The sequence below is a fragment of the Hyperolius riggenbachi genome, chromosome 3, assembly GCF_040937935.1.
Source record: "Hyperolius riggenbachi isolate aHypRig1 chromosome 3, aHypRig1.pri, whole genome shotgun sequence".
Classification (NCBI taxonomy): domain Eukaryota; kingdom Metazoa; phylum Chordata; class Amphibia; order Anura; family Hyperoliidae; genus Hyperolius; species Hyperolius riggenbachi.
In genome coordinates, this window is record NC_090648.1 from 474,282,947 (window position 1) to 474,299,763 (window position 16,817).

At 43.9% G+C, this 16,817-nt stretch overlaps 1 protein-coding gene across 1 annotated transcript in view; it reads left to right on the forward strand.

Moving 5' to 3' along the window:
• CANX (calnexin) overlaps positions 1–16,464 on the forward strand; it is a 78,316-nt gene extending 61,852 nt beyond the window's left edge. The window contains exons 11-15 of the mRNA XM_068278088.1: positions 382–597; positions 3,831–3,950; positions 6,763–6,901; positions 9,715–9,827; positions 13,683–16,464. Coding sequence (XP_068134189.1) covers positions 382–597; positions 3,831–3,950; positions 6,763–6,901; positions 9,715–9,827; positions 13,683–13,736 — 642 coding nt within the window. The 3' untranslated portion in view covers positions 13,737–16,464. The remainder of the gene's footprint in view (positions 1–381; positions 598–3,830; positions 3,951–6,762; positions 6,902–9,714; positions 9,828–13,682) is intronic.
• The last annotated feature ends 353 nt before the right edge of the window (positions 16,465–16,817 follow it).

Below are 16,817 nucleotides of genomic sequence, written 5' to 3' on the forward strand. Positions count from 1 at the left end.
CAGCACCCCATACGTACAAAGTTGTCTTCGTGTACAAAATGTACCGGACTGGTTTTGTTTTTACGTATTACAGTATTGTATAAACTGTTGTATGTAGTGAAAATCATTAAAATCACAACAACAAAAAACATTGTTTATACTATATGTTGAAATCCAGAGTTGTCCAAAAGTAAATGTAACCATGCTGTGCTATGGATAACACGACTCCATTTACATCTATGTATCTGGTGCTAATCTGCACTACCTCATGGTAACCAGCTATATTCAAACAAATAGAAAATAAAAACTCAATAGCTAATTTGCTGGTTACATTTTTAATGTGGGATTTAAACTGCTTTCATCCGTACTCCACAGCCTTCATTTTTTTCATGTTCTCTGCAGGGTATATGGAAGCCACGCAAGATCGTCAATCCAGATTTCTTTGAGGATCTCGAGCCGTTCAAGATGACTCCTTTCTTCGCTATTGGTCTGGAGCTGTGGTCCATGACTTCCGACATCTTCTTTGACAACTTCATTGTGTGCTCCGACAGATCTGTGGCTGATGATTGGGGAAACTCTGGCTGGGGACTGAAGAAGGCGGCGGATGGAGCTGCTGAGGTGAGTCCAGCTTCCTCCTGAGGCAACAGAACAGCTCTCTCAGAATACTGGTGCAATGGGGATTCTCTCAACCGAAATGAAGCAGATTTTTTACATGGAAAGGCTGTTTTATACTAGAAGCGATTTTCAGCAATCAGTTTCTGATATATGAAAAACACGAGGACATCTAAAGTAATGAAAATTGTAGGAACATTTTTGTACTTGTGCTATATGATGGGCGGTTTTGCAAATGTCCTGCGTTTGCATTTCCCCATGTCTTCCTGGCTTACAGTCAAAATAACATAATTCAGTTGCAGCAAAATCTCATTGTACAATCGCTTTGCATTTGCCATTTGCAGTATAAAACAGCCCTTATAACGAAGTTTGCTTAAAATGAGGCCTTGGTCAATTATGCAGTGTTCTTGCATTACTTATTTGACACCCTTTTCCAGGACTGTTTCACGCAGGTGCTCTGAAGGTGTTTAAAGATGGCCGCAGCGCTCCTTGCTCAAGTGCGGTCTATTCAAATGAATGGAAAGTGCATAGTACCATCATTTATTGTTATCCACAAATGCTGGGCTCCATCCTGTCGCTTCCTGTTCAGTCTTGGATCGCCTAAACACTCCGCTTCCATCTGCCCCTTGTGGGGGTCAAAACGGATGAATAATGGGAAGCGACTGTCAAATGTTGCCACATGCTTTTCTGCTCGCTAGCAGAAAATAAATAGTGGATGGATAGTAAGCCAGCGCACCTGTTCAGTAAGGAGACCTTGGACAAGACTCTGTAACCCTGCTTCTGCCCATAGAGCGTGCCCTAGTGGCAGCAGCTCTGACGCTTTGAGTCCGCTAGGAGAAAAGTGTGATACAAATGTTATTTATCTTGTGTAAGATACAGGCATGCCAGCCCCAGTGAGTATAGCAAAGGCTGTTACACTAAACTTATAGTGATAATAAAGGGGCTGCAGTCTAGTCCCTGCTTCAGTATTTCCCCTCAGCTTCTAAAGCATTAAAGAGGAACTTCAACCTAAACTAACATACTGTCATTAAGTTACATTAGTTACGTTAATTAAAATAGATAGGTAACATAATCTCTCACCCACCTTGTTTTAAAAGAACAGGCAAATGTTTGATTTTCATGGGGTCAGCTATCTTTTTGGTTAAAAGGAGGTGACAGGGAGCATGAGACACAGTTCCAACTGTCCTGTATCCTGATCACCCCTCCCAGTTGCTAAGCAAGTAGAACATCATCAGAAATCCCATCATGCTTTGCACAGCATCAGGAGAAAAATGCCTGGGCAGTTTTCTTGGATGGGGCGGAGCTTAGCTTATGTACAGCTAAAATTTTTAGTCTGGAGGTTCACTTTAAACTGACTACACTCCTGATTGTCCCTCTGTAAGGGCTGAGACACACTGCCAAACATGTTGTGATGCATTTGCGTTTATTCATGTCGATGGGAATGCGATTGTTCAACCGCTTGACAGTGCGTCTCAGTCCTAAGTGCTGATAATTTCTGTGTAGAGGGCTGTTATTCTGTCATTTCTTCAATGCCAATAATATTGTATATGGGAGAACCAATAATAACAAAAATCCCTGTAGGTGAACCACAATCACCACTAAAAGTAATATTTCGTAATCCGGGATATATATATCTGAACTAGAAAAATGGAATCTAGTAGGTGGGGTTGACACTTTTTTCGAGGCTTTGGTTTGTAAAAACATGAGTGATGTAGCATGCGAGCGCACAATATGGGCACAATATGAAAGGCCTGGCGGTATTATGGCCTGAGATTCTGCCTGTCTGACAGCCTGTTCATTCCCATGGAAGAGAGAATGGCTCCAAGTGAGAAACAATGCCTGCCACTGTTGTCTCACAGCTGGTTGTACATCCATCAATTTTGCCGCCTGATCAACCATCCAGTTTGATTGAATCTGATGAAAATCAGTGCTGCAACAATACATGCTCTATTAATGATTCAACCGACATCTAATGTATCAATTGAACATGCTGGAAAGTCTTGGGCCGAGGTGGTCGATCGGGGGCACATCGTGCAATATCAGGATGACCGAAAGCGACGGTCGCTGTTTCCCCCCCCCCCCCCCCACCCACCCAAATGTAAATGTACCCGTGCACTGTAAATTTTACCTGTTCCAGCTGCTACGACTGTCCAGCTGCTCCCGGTGACGTCTGCTGCTTCTAAGCACCGCCAGACCCGTGTAACGTCACGTGCTATATGCGGCCACCATGTGATGGCACTTGGGAAGCGACGGACCAGCCCGGGAGCAGCATGAAGAGTCGCAGCAGCTGTAGCAGGTGAGATGTGAATGCACGGCACCAGGGGGCACAATAACATTTATTTGGGGAGACAGTGGCGGAGGCCAATTCCCGAGAGATTTTATACTTTAATTGATTGGGAATCATACCGTGGAGTATGGGCAGTCAGCAAATCTTGATCTGATCAGAGAGAGATCTATCTCTTGGTGGATCTGCCCATATGTGGCTAGACGTATGGGCACTTTAACAGTATCTTGATTCAAAGTGTATAAACATCAGATAGATGTCCATGTAGCTTAGCCAAAAATAGTTGGTTATCATTTGATGCCTGCATGCAGCTAGGTGATGACCCTTTCATCTCCTGGGAGTTGTCCAGTGTGATGGGCCTGTTTCTTCTAGTTTATGGGAACTCGTAGTTGTCTCTTGCATTGGACCTCTCACATCAGCAGCAAGGCAAATCTATCAAGAGATTCAGAAGGTTACGATGTGCCTTCCAAAAAGAAAACAGACACCAGGAGCCCTGTATGGTGCATTATGTTGAGATAAGTCAAATAAATTGTGTTCTAACAATCTACTCTCACAGCCCAGGTTGCAACAGTGGCGACCATGTTGATGTACTTGTGGAGAGTTCTAGTTTGTCTCCACTCAGAACGTGGAAGATCCTAGGACCTTGGTGGTCGCTCTACAGAAACCAAAGTAAAAAGTAACCAGATAGATGCTAATGGATAGTTTCTAAATTAGCACTCCATATTTTGCTTACTGAAGTAAGACGCTCATTGACCTGAAGAAGTGATATTCAGCCCACGAAACGCATCTGTAGTGTTTCCATTACATTGTTCAGCCTGTGCTTTCAGTTGACATCCTGTTTTTAAATGGATTTTGGATTAATTTATCACATCTGTGGTACATCCTCCCACTCCATTTAGTTCTGCTGTTTCACCTGTTTTCATACCTGTGTGCTGAATGTCAGTTTGTGTTTCAGCCCAGTGTTGTGGGTCAGATGATGGCTGCAGCTGAGGAGCGGCCTTGGCTCTGGATCGTCTACATCCTGACAGTGGCCTTGCCTGTGTTCCTGGTCATCCTGTTCTGCTGCTCCGGCAAGGTAAGTGCACAATGGCTGATTTATTACACACTGGGTGGCAGCTGTTACATTCATTTAACTGCCAATGCCACTGAACTTCACATTATGATTTAGTGCACGTACTTGTCCTCAAACGTAATTAATTGGTAACAATGAGAAAGTATAAATGTAGTGATGTGCTCACTTAAAGGATACCCGAACTGAAATTTGACATAATGAGATAGACATGTGTTTGTACAGTGCCTAGCACACAAATAACTATGCTGTGTTCCTTTTTTTCTTTCTCCGTCTGAAAGAGTTAAATATCAGGTATGTAAGTGGCTGACTCAGTCCTGACTCAGACAGGAAGTGACTGCAGTGTGACCCTCACTGATTAGAAATTCCCCTTTTTTACCTCTTTCTTGCTCTCAGAAGCCATTTTCTGCTAGGAAAGTGTTTTATAGTTGGAATTTGTTATCAGTGAGGGTCACACTGTAGTCACTTCCTGTCTGAGTCAGGACTGAGTCAGCCACTTGCATACCTTATATTTAACTCTTTCAGGCAGCGAAAGAAAAAAAGGAACACAGCATAGTTATTTGTGTGCTAGGCACTGTACATACACATGTCTATCTCATTATGTCACATTTCAGTTCGGGTATCCTTTAAAGATACATTCTTTTAAAGATAGTGATTGGTGCAGATAGATCTGCACCAATTTTATAAAATATATAAAACTTACCTCTTCTAAGTATCGCAAATGGTTTCTGCTGTTGGAGGGTGTGACGAGCATTACTTACCTTCAAGGCTACTCCCTAGCACTCAGTTTTCATGCTCTGCGCTCTCTTCTCCATCCAGAACCGCCGCTGCAGCAGTTTCATGTGCTCATGTATTTCCACTACATGCAGATTCTGGATGCAGAAAACTGACTCCAATGAATGCCTATGGGCCTGTTTCCACTAAACGTGATTTTTCTGATGTAGATTTCCCATAGGCATTCATTGGAGTCAGTTTTCTGCGTCCAGAATCTGCATGAAGTGGAAATAGGCCGTAATGCTGGGAATACACGGTGCGTTTTTGAGCCATTTAGACGGCTCGATTGATTTCCGACATGTCCGATCTCCCGCCTGATCGTTTCTGCATGGAGGACAATGGGAAAAGATAAGAAAATTAATGGAAGATAAGGGAATCTGGCGCGAAATCGAGCGGGGAATCGATCGGGCGGCAGAATCGACCCGCAAAAAACGCACCGTGTATTCCCAGCATTAGTGTATTCTTATTAAAGGGATACTGAACAGTGCAGAAAAAAAGGAAATCTGGACTCATATGGGGCTTCCATGAAATCAATGGAAAAGCACACCGGCATTGCCATGGTTAAATACGCATACATCGTCATCCATGCGAATTTTCATGCGAATTCGCACGGAAATTTGCATGCACACGCATGTGAAATTCGCATCCGCATGCAAATTTTGCCGTAGCAATTTTGCAACGCAATAGTGGAAACGAGCCCTTAAGCCTAACGACGAATATTTGTCCAGTGTTGGGGAGAGTGCACCGCCAGTTTGCTACTAAATGAGGCACATGTGGTATCATTTTAACAGTGACGAGTTGTAGAATACATTTTGGTGTGTCTAAAATGTGTCTGAAAAATAGGTAGGGACAAACTCAAACATAAAGTCATTTTCAGAATTATGATCAAACTTGGGAAAGTTTTAGCAACACTACAAGAGACATATGTGGTATCATTTTAACTGTGATTAGTAGAATAGAGTTTAAAGAGTTTTAGGGTTGAGGCGCATGTCTCCTGTATTCTTTTTAGTCACAAACTGAATCAAAACAAATACAATTTTGCATATTCTGTACCAAAATAAAAGACTTGTAAAATGAAATCAAAGTGACAGAATATGAAAGAAACAACATATGTTGTTGCCTTAGGAACTTTGTTTTTTGAATATGTATGCCATGAGGGTACATTACTATTATTTTTCAAAATAAGGCCTTGTAGTCATCGATGGTGTACAATGAGAAAGCAAAAAACAGAAAAAAAGACACCTTTATTTCCAAATACAATATTGCCACCATACATTGTGCTAGAAACATAATCTAAATGTTGCAGTAACCAGGATGGATGAGCAAATAAAATTAGTGGGTTTAACTTCTAGTCAGCACTGTTTAATGTAAAGCTATAATGGATGTAAATGGAGAAATAGTTAGTTTTTTCAATTTTTTCCCATTTTCCCTTTTAAAGGGACTCCGAGCAGTGCAGAAACTATGGAAAGATGCATATCATTTTAAAGCTCTCTTTCTCCTCTTTCCAATGTTACATTGTATTACACAGGGCGACTTTTTCTGCTGAACGGAGCTGCTGACACTAGGGAAAGTGTCGCCCTGTGTAATACAATGTAACTATGGAAAGATGGATATCATTTTAAAGCTCTCTCCTCTTTCTGGCGACACCTAAATCATTGCCGTACGCCTTTTAGTTTTCTCTATTTTCGTGATTGAAGTCGCGGCCGCGGCAATTTCAATCGCGAAAATAGAGAAAACTAAAAGGCGTAGGGCGGCGGTTTATATATCATTGGAAAGAGGAGAAAGAGAGCTTTAAAATATGCATCTTTCCATAGTTTCTGCACTGCTCGGAGTCCCTTTAAAATACATACAAAATAAGATGATCACTAAACAAAATTATCACACACTAAAAGCCGAATTTGTCCTGAAAAAAACAATATATAGATCATTTAGGTGTTATAAGTACTGGTAAAGTTATTGGCGAATGAATGGGAGCAGCGCCTGAAGTGGTTAAAATATTTTCTCTTGATTTGATACAACTTGTTTATTGAATGGCCTGTTTCAGAAGCAACCAGCAGAGGCAAGGCACAAGAAAACCGATGCCCCTCAACCAGATGTGAAGGAGGAGGAGGAAGAGGAGGAGGAAAAAGACGCCAACAAGAGAGGCGAGGAAGAGAATGCTGAGGAAGAGGAGGAGAAGCAGAGTAAGTATCAGTGGATAACTTGAAGTAGTACTTGGATATCTGCTTTCCCGGATTGTGCTGTTTTTGTCTTCTTACTCCAGCACCTCACTGATTACTGAAGTTTTCAGAGCAGAAAAACTGTATTTTGGGAACTTCTAATTTGTAAACAGACAATGCAAATATGGTAACTTTATGGTTGAAAAAAAAATAGGAAAACCCGTTTATTGAATGTTATATTGGAGTTTTAGGGCTGGTTCACATTAGGCACTTCTCCGTCTTTTGTCAGCATTCAGGTCCACGATCGCAATTCGGCGGGTGAAGTCTTGCGATTTGCGCTTGTGATTCCCATTCAATAGAATTAGAATCACAGCTCGATCACCCCCAAAACGCTGCATGCCGCGCATTTGCAATTGATCGAAATTGCAAATTGTGCAGTGTGAATGCATCCATAGGGATACATTAGCAGCATTGTTTTGCTGATCGCCAGCAATCAACAAAACGCTGGAAATCGCCCAGTGTAAACTAGCCCTTATCCTACTTCAAAATAAAAAATAGCCCCTACGTCATACAACACTACAAGGATGCCACTTTTTTAAGGTGCATACACACCCCTTGATTGTATGTTGCCCATCAGGGATCTGTGCCCGATCTTCTAGGGCAGGGGTCTCAAACTCGCGGCCCGGGGGCCATTTGCGGCCCTCGATGCAATATTTTGTGGCCCTCGCCTGCAAAAGCTTCCTTATAGTTCGCTTCAGTGCTCCCAAGTAAACCGCTGCATCCCCGCCGCTAAACAAGGGCTGCAGAACCCCCAAATCGCCCGGGGGGCAATCCGCCGGCATTTCCTGGAAGGGGCAGAGCTTTCAGCTTCAGCTCTGCCCCTCCTGACGTCAATCGCCGCACGGATCGCCGCCTCTCCCCGCCCCTCTCTGTGAAGGAAGAGAGAGAGGGGTGGGCTTTGGTGGCGATGCGCCGCGATTGTGAAATTCCTCATGCGGCCCAGCCCTCATCCTGACTTTGCCTCCTGCGGCCCCCAGGTAAATTGAGTTTGAGACCCCTGCTCTAAGGCAACAACGCTGGCCGGCCTGTACAGATGCGAGTCTGCTGCATAGCTGACAATGTGTTCTCTTACTATGCATGCCGGGGCGGGGGGCGCAGACAATGTGGGGGGGGGGCGCAGACAATGTTATCAATCGTCGTGAGGTGAGTTGATAGTGCGGATCGATTGCAGTCAGTGTTCACATGCCTACTAGGCAGTCGTTATCAACCGTCTTAGGTGTGTGTGTACGAGCCTTTAGTAATAAAAAAAAAATGAAAATGCCAATTCTCATGTGGCCAGAGAGGCGCAACCAGAGGGGAAAGTGAAATAGGTGTATTCAGAGATATTGTCATCTGCAAGCCAGTGAAAACAGGTGGAAATAATGGGTCCCCTGGCTTGTGGGTGACCAGAACAGGCAGAGCAGAATAATCAAGACCTTGTTTTTTTAATTCAATGTACGTTAGTACTGCTGGGGTTCAACCAGGCTGTTATGCGATGCGGTGGCCCAAGTTGAACTTAGTGCAGATGGGACTCTCCCACAGTACTCTCGTCTTTCAGCATCCAGAACCTCTCCTGTCTGTGATATGAAAAGCACATGCGTAAAAAACCTCTGCAACAAAAAATGAGAGAACCGCAAGTCCTGTTAACGAATAAAACGGAGGCTGTTTGCTGCATGCAGCACCCTTTTAATGAAGAGATTCAATTATTTGAATGTGGCTTACAACCTGGAACAGGATTGCTGGCTTGTATTTAAAGGGCCATGAGCACCTTCTGGACAATATATATAAAAGTTATCTCCCCCCTAAGTGAAGTTGGTGAATGGACTGGGCTGTAGGGGCTCCCGAGGCATAGGTATTTTCCTGGCACCTGTCAGGGAGAAACAGATGTGGCTCTCGCTGTGTGGGGTAATGTAGGAGAATATACAGTATTTTTTGCTGTATAAGACTCTTTTTCTCCCCCAAAAATGGGAAGAAAAAGTCCCTGTCCCTACGTCTTATACGGTAAAGGAGTAAAGGAAGGGAATCCCCGACTTACGAACACCCGCCGCCAAGTTTTTGGTATTTCCTGCATGTGTGCCAGCTCCCTCCCAGTGTCTCTGCAACTATCTTCCCTGCCCTCTCCACTACCCCCGGTGTAAATGTAGGAGTGTATCGGGCAGCTGGCTTACCTACTCCATGCACCCGCGGGAATTGCAGACCTCCTTCTCCACACGGGTTGGCTCTAGTGAACAGCTTGTACTAATGACGTGCTCAATTGTTCCAGAGTAGAATTCACTAGAAGTCTTTTTTTCCAATCTTGCTGTCACGTACAGTAGGCAGTAACCATCTAACAGATCTCACAGGTTTCGGACTAACCCATCTCTGAAAGGCAGTTGCCCAGTCCAACTCCCAAAATAGTGTGAAAATGAGTAGGGTGGCAGACAGCATCTTTGTATGGATCCTTTCCATAGAGTTTGTAGAGAACAAAGGAAATACTAAAAATTCCTGTGAGGTAATGAACTACCCCAAAACCTGTCAGTATTTGTACTACCTACTGTAAGTGACAGCATCTTAGCAGTAAAGTGATTTATGGTGGTTATTTATTTGGGAGGAATGGTACTTCTTATAAATATGGAGTTTTAAAATAGTTTGCAACAGTGATCTTTGGAGCGTGCATATTGCTTTTTTTGGATCACAGTTTCCGTGTATAGAAATATATCCTGTAAGTTTTTCCAAACAAGTGGTTGTGATGAGTTTTGCACACATGTTTAGCTGTGACATTCTGAGTGTAGTTGTAATGCCTTCTCTCCATCTTGCAGGGGGTAAAGAAGGTGAGGGAGATGCTGGCCATGGAAGCCAGGAAGAAGAAGAGGAGGAGGAGGAGGAAGAAGAAGAGGAGGAGGAAGATGAAAAACAAAAAGCTAAACCTCAGGTACCTCAGTGATCTGTGTGATTAGGATTGGACCGGTACTGTGCATGAACTCTATACAGCAGTCCTGATGGCTTTCATTGAGTGCTGAATTGACAGAATTTTCATGTTTGTTGTTATATTGGTGTTTGTACCACCCACTTTCTATTTAAAACACAGCTACCTTAGCAGAATTAGGCCTTGGTCACATTGGCCTCAATTTACTAAGCTTATCTCCTGTCTTTAATAACTCTTCTAGAGTAAGGCATGATAAGGCATGTAGTATTCAGGAAACATTTTACCTCAGGCAAGCCTAAAGTTAACTCTTCTGTCTTTAAATTAACTCTCCAATCCTTAAAATAACTCCAGAGTTAAAGACAGGCTGTTAATTAACTGCGTGTGAAAATAACTACAGAGTAGGTAAATTAACTACAGGAGAGGTAACTTAAGGAATGAAGAGGTAAGATAACTCTCTCACGTGTGGAGGTAAGTTTTCTCTTGCTTTATTATCTCTAGCATGATCTTAGTGAATTGAGGCCATTGACTGTTTTGAGGGCCCCCAACCACAGGTGTTTTGCCGCTCTGCATGTGACTGAAGGGAAAAGCACCTGGTATGTCCAAGCCCTGAGTGGTAAGGGAATTGGGACATTTCTGGATGGTTGTGATAATTATGATCTTCAGTGTATTTGCTTTGGTTGCGCCACCTAGACAAGACAAATAACATATCACTCTTTTCTCCTGGCGGACTCAAAGCACCAGAGCTGCAGCCACTAGGGTGTGTTTAGTAGACAGTAGCAGTGTTAAAGGATACTGCAGCCCACAGGCTGCAGAGAGATAAAACCTGCAATGTGTAGGGAAAGAAAAGGACATACTCACCGCTCCCCTCGCTCCCTGCCGTCGGGTCCTTCTCGTCGGCTACAGCTCCCGGTACTGGCCGACTCTCCTGATCCGGACATACTGCGCCGCGCATGCGCAGTATGTCCTGTAATCTTCGCTTCTGGCGTCGCATCATCACGCCAGAGGTACGGACACTCCCCCGCCTCCTGCGTGTGCGCTCCAGCGGCTCCAATATAAAGCAAGCATGAGTATGTCCTTTACTTTCCCTACACATTGCAGGTTTTATCTCTCCGCAGCCTGTGGGCTGCAGAATCCTTTAATGAGTCTTGCCCAAGGTTTTCTACTGAAGAGGTGCTGGCTTACTAATCGTGAAGAGCACGGAGATTAGTGCTGTGTGTCTGGAGGCCACCAGCATCTTTTCACTGAAGTCCACTACAGAGTAGTCCTACAAGAGTGACTCGATAATCTGTGCTTTCCCATAGGGCATGGTTATTTGGTCAGAGACAACTTTTTCCTGATATTGGTTCTGTACATTACCACAATAAAAATAGAACTAAGACACTGTGCTGACAGACACAGGAAACCTTCTTGCCACAGCTCACATTGATGTGCCATCCTGGATGAGCTGCACTACCTGAGCCACTAATGTGGGTTGTAGTCTCCATCTCATGCTACCACTAGAGTGAAAGCACCGCCAGCATACAAAAGTGACCAAAACATCAGCCTGTACCACTCCTTTAATGGGGACGTCTTGCTAATTGCTTATAATTGAAGAGACTCTGAAGCGAATTTTTTTTGCTATATTTACCTTTTACATTGCTTCAGATGTCTCATCATCAGTAAACCGCCGCATCCCCGCCGAAAAACAAGGGCTGCAGACCCCCCAAATCCCTGGGCAAACATCCACGACCAACTTGGTCGTGGATTGTACTGCCCTGAGAGGCAGAGCTATGAGCTGTAGCTCTGCCTCTCCTGCCGTCAATTGTCGCCTCTCTCCGCCCCTCTCTGAAGGTAGAGTGAGAGGAGCGGGGAGACGTCAGAGGTAGAGCTACAGCAGAGAGCTCTGCCTCTTCAGGAAGCGGGTATTTGAGGGGCCTGCAGCCCTCGTTTTTTGGCGGGATGAGTACTGAGGTGAATTAAAAGGTAAATGTATCAACATTTTTTTCGCTTCAGACTCTCTTTAACACCTGTTGTCTATTCCATTTGCCCAACCAACGGCATGTGAAATTCATTGTCAATCAGCCTTGCTACCTAAAGGTGGCCATACATCAGGCAAGTGCATAAGCGACCCATATCGGGACGAAAATTAGTCGCATTGTGGATCACGCATGCTACAAGATGTTGGGCGGACGGGTGTGCGATGGTACGGCGGCCAATTTTCTGGACAAAACCCCCGCCGCTGCTGCCACAATGTATAAATGTGGGCACGCATGCACACACACACACACGTTTTATACATTCCCCATCCTGTAGTAGCCTTCCGTGTGGTGTCTGTTCATCTCCGGCATCTAACAGCCGCATACACGCTGTCGGCAAATAATGTCTGACGTCCTCTGCCCATAATCTGCTGATGTATGGCTACCTTAAGTGGACATTTTGGTTTCAGTATGATTGACTTGGAGTTACTTTATGCTGTTTATGCCCTTTATTTTAATTTTTTTTTAGCAGTATATAATTTTTTACTAAGTTTGGTTGTGCAGACAAGTGTAAGCTAGCATGCTTAGAATGAAGGAATGTTCTCACAGGAAAAAAACTGCCTGTTGGGCAGGATGTGAGCATTTCTCATTGACTTCCTCACTGAGATGAGGCAGTGATTATCAGCTCGAGAAGGAATGTCCATTCTGACCTTGTAACAAAGAAAAATAACTGGTATGAAGAGCACTCAGGTGACATTGTCCTAAACAGACAGCTTTTATAGTAACGAGCCACTAGGTGGCAGTGTTGATGCTGCTTTAGCCTCCGTTACTTTTCCTGGTAAATCATTGCAGGCCAGTATCCTAGCCGCACGTGTAGAGTAGTCCTTGGTATTTGCAACGTAAACTATTCTCTAGTGTGCTTTCCATGTGTATGTCCTGCTGGCACGCATTAAAGGACACCTGAACTGAGAGCGATATGGAGGCTGACATTTATTTTCTTTTAAACAATGCAAATTCCGGGCAGTCCTGCCTCTAATGCTTTCAGCCATAGACCCTGAACAAGCATGCAGATCAGATGTTTGACTGGATTTGCTGCATGCTTGTTTTAGGTGTGTGATTCAGACACTACTGCAACCAAAGAGATCACCAAGCAGCTGATACTGTTTAAAGCGGAGCAGATGTATAAAATGGAAATCTGAACTTACCTGGGGCTTCCTCCAAATCCCCCCCGTAGCCCGCAAGGTTTCTCAGCGTGCTCTGGGTCCCCTTCGTGTTAGGGTTGCCACGGTATGGCGGTATACCGCTGTTTGTGCATGGTAATCATACCATGTACAATCTCGTTTTACCCGTTTTCAGGGGCGACGTAGTGGCGGGGAAAAGTAAATACTCACTTGCCTGGTCCTGCACACTGTACTGGCTTCATTCTTCTTCCTGTTCCTGCGTCACATTTCCCTGAAACAGCCCCCCCTGGCCACTATTACAAGGAGATGATGCAAGAACAGGAAGAAGAATGAAGCCAGTGCAGTGTGCAGGACCCAGCAAGTAAGTATTTACTTATCCCCACCGCTGTGCAGGACACTTGCAGCAACTGGTGCACGATCGAGCCGGATGCACGGACGGGGTGTGCATACGCAGTTATCAGGTCCCAAAGGGCACCGAGGGACCTCGCGGGCTACGGTGGCCTGGAGGAAGCCTCAGGTAACTTAAGATTTCCATTTTACGCCTCTGCTTCCTTTAAAAGGAAGTAACTATGGCAGCCTCCATATACCTCTAACTTCAGATGTGCTTTGCTATAACACGTAGGTACCAAAATATTGAGAAAATCATAATTTATTATAACAGCTGCCACCTGCGCTAAAACATCCCTAATTAAAGTTTGCCAATTTTTTTGTGTTTTTATTAATAGGAGGAAGAAATTTTGAACAGATCTCCCAGAAATCGGAAACCGCGAAGAGAGTAAACAAACGCCCCAGGAATGAAAATCCACCTTTATGAACTTGAATATTTGGCAAAGTTAATATAAAGAATAAAAGCTTGCAGTTTCTACAGAGTTGCGACAACAGACCAACCCCGGTTCTTCATCCTCGGAAGCCACAAGACGCCGTCACCCACGCGCTGCTGCATCGTAAGCCGTGCGTTCAAAGCGCGCCGTCACCAGTGCGGCAGCAGATCGGCCGCCATCTTTTTTCTCATTTAACTTCTCTGTGGGGACATGCAGTGTAACGAAAACTAACTGTACTGTTTGTTTTGATTTTAAGGAGCTTTTTAAAAGAACAATATAGTATTGCCAAAACCTTCCAAACTTCAGTGTAACGAAATGTATTAATCCTAGCAAAACAACTTAAAGGAAAGGCTTAGGAGGCTTTCGTTAGAGATTGCAATGCCGAAAGTTTTTGTTTTCTTTTCCCCCTCCCCTTTTTTTTACTATTATTATTATTATTGTGTTGTTAAAATAATTCACCCCCTTTAAAATGACAAGAATAGGTTTGTTTTTTTGTTTTCCCGCCCCCATTAGTATAAAGCAGAGCACATCCCGAATACGGCAGTCCCATCCCTCATCTGATTCTAGAGGCATGATTTCCACCCTGACTCCATGCATGCTGCCCTTGTTTTCTGGCAAAAAGTGGGCCATACGGACCAAAAACAATGGTCTACTTTAAGCAGGTTCTCGGATTTTGTCCCTCTTGTGTGTGTGCGCGTGTGAGCATATGTAAATATAAATATATACATATCCATCTGCTTTGTGTGCTTTCTTAGTTCCGATCACTGTTTCAATTTCCCATCGCACTGTTGTTCCTTTTTTCAGGGTGCGTTTTCCACTTATTTTGTTTTTACCATTCGTTTTGTTTGTTACGTTACATGACGTTATTTCAGAGGGACGAGCCCTGGAGGAGTCGTAGCGGTCCTGCAGTTTTACACCCAGTGTTAGTTCCCTGCTGCTGGTCTGTGAAGGCCATGATTGCATGTAAAGCGTTCTGTCGGTTTCCCATAGCGAAAGCTTCTGTTCCAGGAGCAGAACCTTTTTTTAGTGACAAGGACTCCTGTGATATTCATGGACACAGAGCATTTAAAGGGTCAGATCCTCCACAGCTGTTGATGGCAGGATAGTTTTCCTGGTTGACGTGGTTGTCCGCTAACTTCGCTTGTACGAGAGCATGCATGGCTCAAATTCTAACTTCACTGAAGCTTGTTCAATGCCCGTGAATCAAAGCACTCCAGTGTGCTTAAAAATAAAGCCTGTACATCCCATGCAGCCTCACTACCTTACCTTCATTTTTCATTTTATTAAAACTTGACTCTTGAGTCTCAGAGGTTCTCTGAATTTGGTTAGCGCTACTACAGCACTGATTGGGCAGTGCACCAGTAAATAACAGAATGGAGCAGACCAGTGTGACTCAAGTGTCACCAAACAGCAGTATGATCTGTGCTCCTTATTGATCGCACCAAGCTACCAATATGGTGGGTACTTGTTGTGTTTATACATCTGGCCTGTAGATGGCACTGTGCTACTTGAATTTTTTTTAAAAGATGATCTGCACTGCTGTGGGTTGTTGGTCTCTGTGTTTTCTGCATCCGTAATAACACAACACCACTCTAGACTAGATGGTACCACCCTAATATTAGGTATCAGATGGAGCAGCGCTTTAAGTAGGTGCTCATTTATTGACGTTTAAGGAGGCAAACCAAGCCATTGTTTCAAAACTGTTTGGGCCTCTATTTAAGGCGATACGCAGAATAGTGATTTCAGTGTCCCTAGATTCAGCTAGATGTGCACTCACAGAGAGGGATGTGAATAGTTGCAGATGCCACTGCGATTAATATTACGGTCAGTAAATGCATACTTACCTGCGTCAGACCCTGAAAGCACAACCTGCATTTTCTCCTGATAAAGGGAGCCAGGTGTTCTCAAAACATTTAACTGAGTGCCACCTTAAAATATTGCAGTTTTTAGCTTGGAGCCAATTTTCAGTTTCAGCGTCTGCTTTCAACACTTAGTGCAGCCAAAGTGGTAGGGCTAAGGGTTTAAATCCGAAAAAGACACAAACTGTGACACATCAAACCATATTTGAAGGGTGATTAATTGGCTTGCCTTTCCATTATGAGCTGCGCTATTTATAGCTGCAGTTATGTTTCCATTGAGGACAGTGGACACAGATGGAACAGCTAGAAGGCTGCATACACACAGTGGATGATTGTATTCCAAAATAATTGATTGTTGTGGGTAACAGGTTATCTGCAGTTATGTACAGATGAGCTTGTTCTGTATATTGGGGAGGGTGAAAAGGTGTCCTTCTGTAAGTTGCAGCAGAAGCTACCAGTATCTGTAGTATGAGCAAACTCCCCAGTAGCTTGTGACCTCTGCTGTTAGTTTTCCTATATGGGCTCCCTAGCTTTCCTTCTTCTGTGGAGTCGCACTCCTGTTGCTGCATTCCCTGTAATTTAGTGTAAACAAATGCTACAAGGAATGCGACTCCTCCTCCTGGTGGCTCAGGCTGCAGATTTGCCAGCAGATAGAAGAATCTGATTCGCTGCATGTCGATCTGCACACAACATCAGGCTTGAATGAACTGACCCTTTAAATGCCTGGATCGTCCACAGTGACCAAATTGTTACTGTCCTAGAGCAGAATAAATATTGGTATGAAGAAAAATAACATTGTTAATGGTGATAAAGTTCCCTTTAATGTTTTTTGTGTCTTGCACTAGTTTTTGTCATTTGTCTGAATGTATAGGAACTGTTGTCTAGTCTGTGTGGTGGCTGCCAAAGCTGTGTGGGTAAAACCGGTCTACTATATACTGCCACAGCAGTTGCTATCTATCCTAAATATCTGCTAATGTATCTCCCTTGGCTGGCACTGATGGTCATGTCAAGAACTCAAGGAGGAACATGTGATCGGTTTGGTCAGGTGATGGATATGCAAGTCTCTGATTTGCTAGTCATTATCAGCTAAAGCAGGATGTGATCACCGCAAATCAAAGCTTTACAAATCAGCTGATTAAACGAATCACACGCTTCTCCATGAGTTCTCCTAGACATGCCC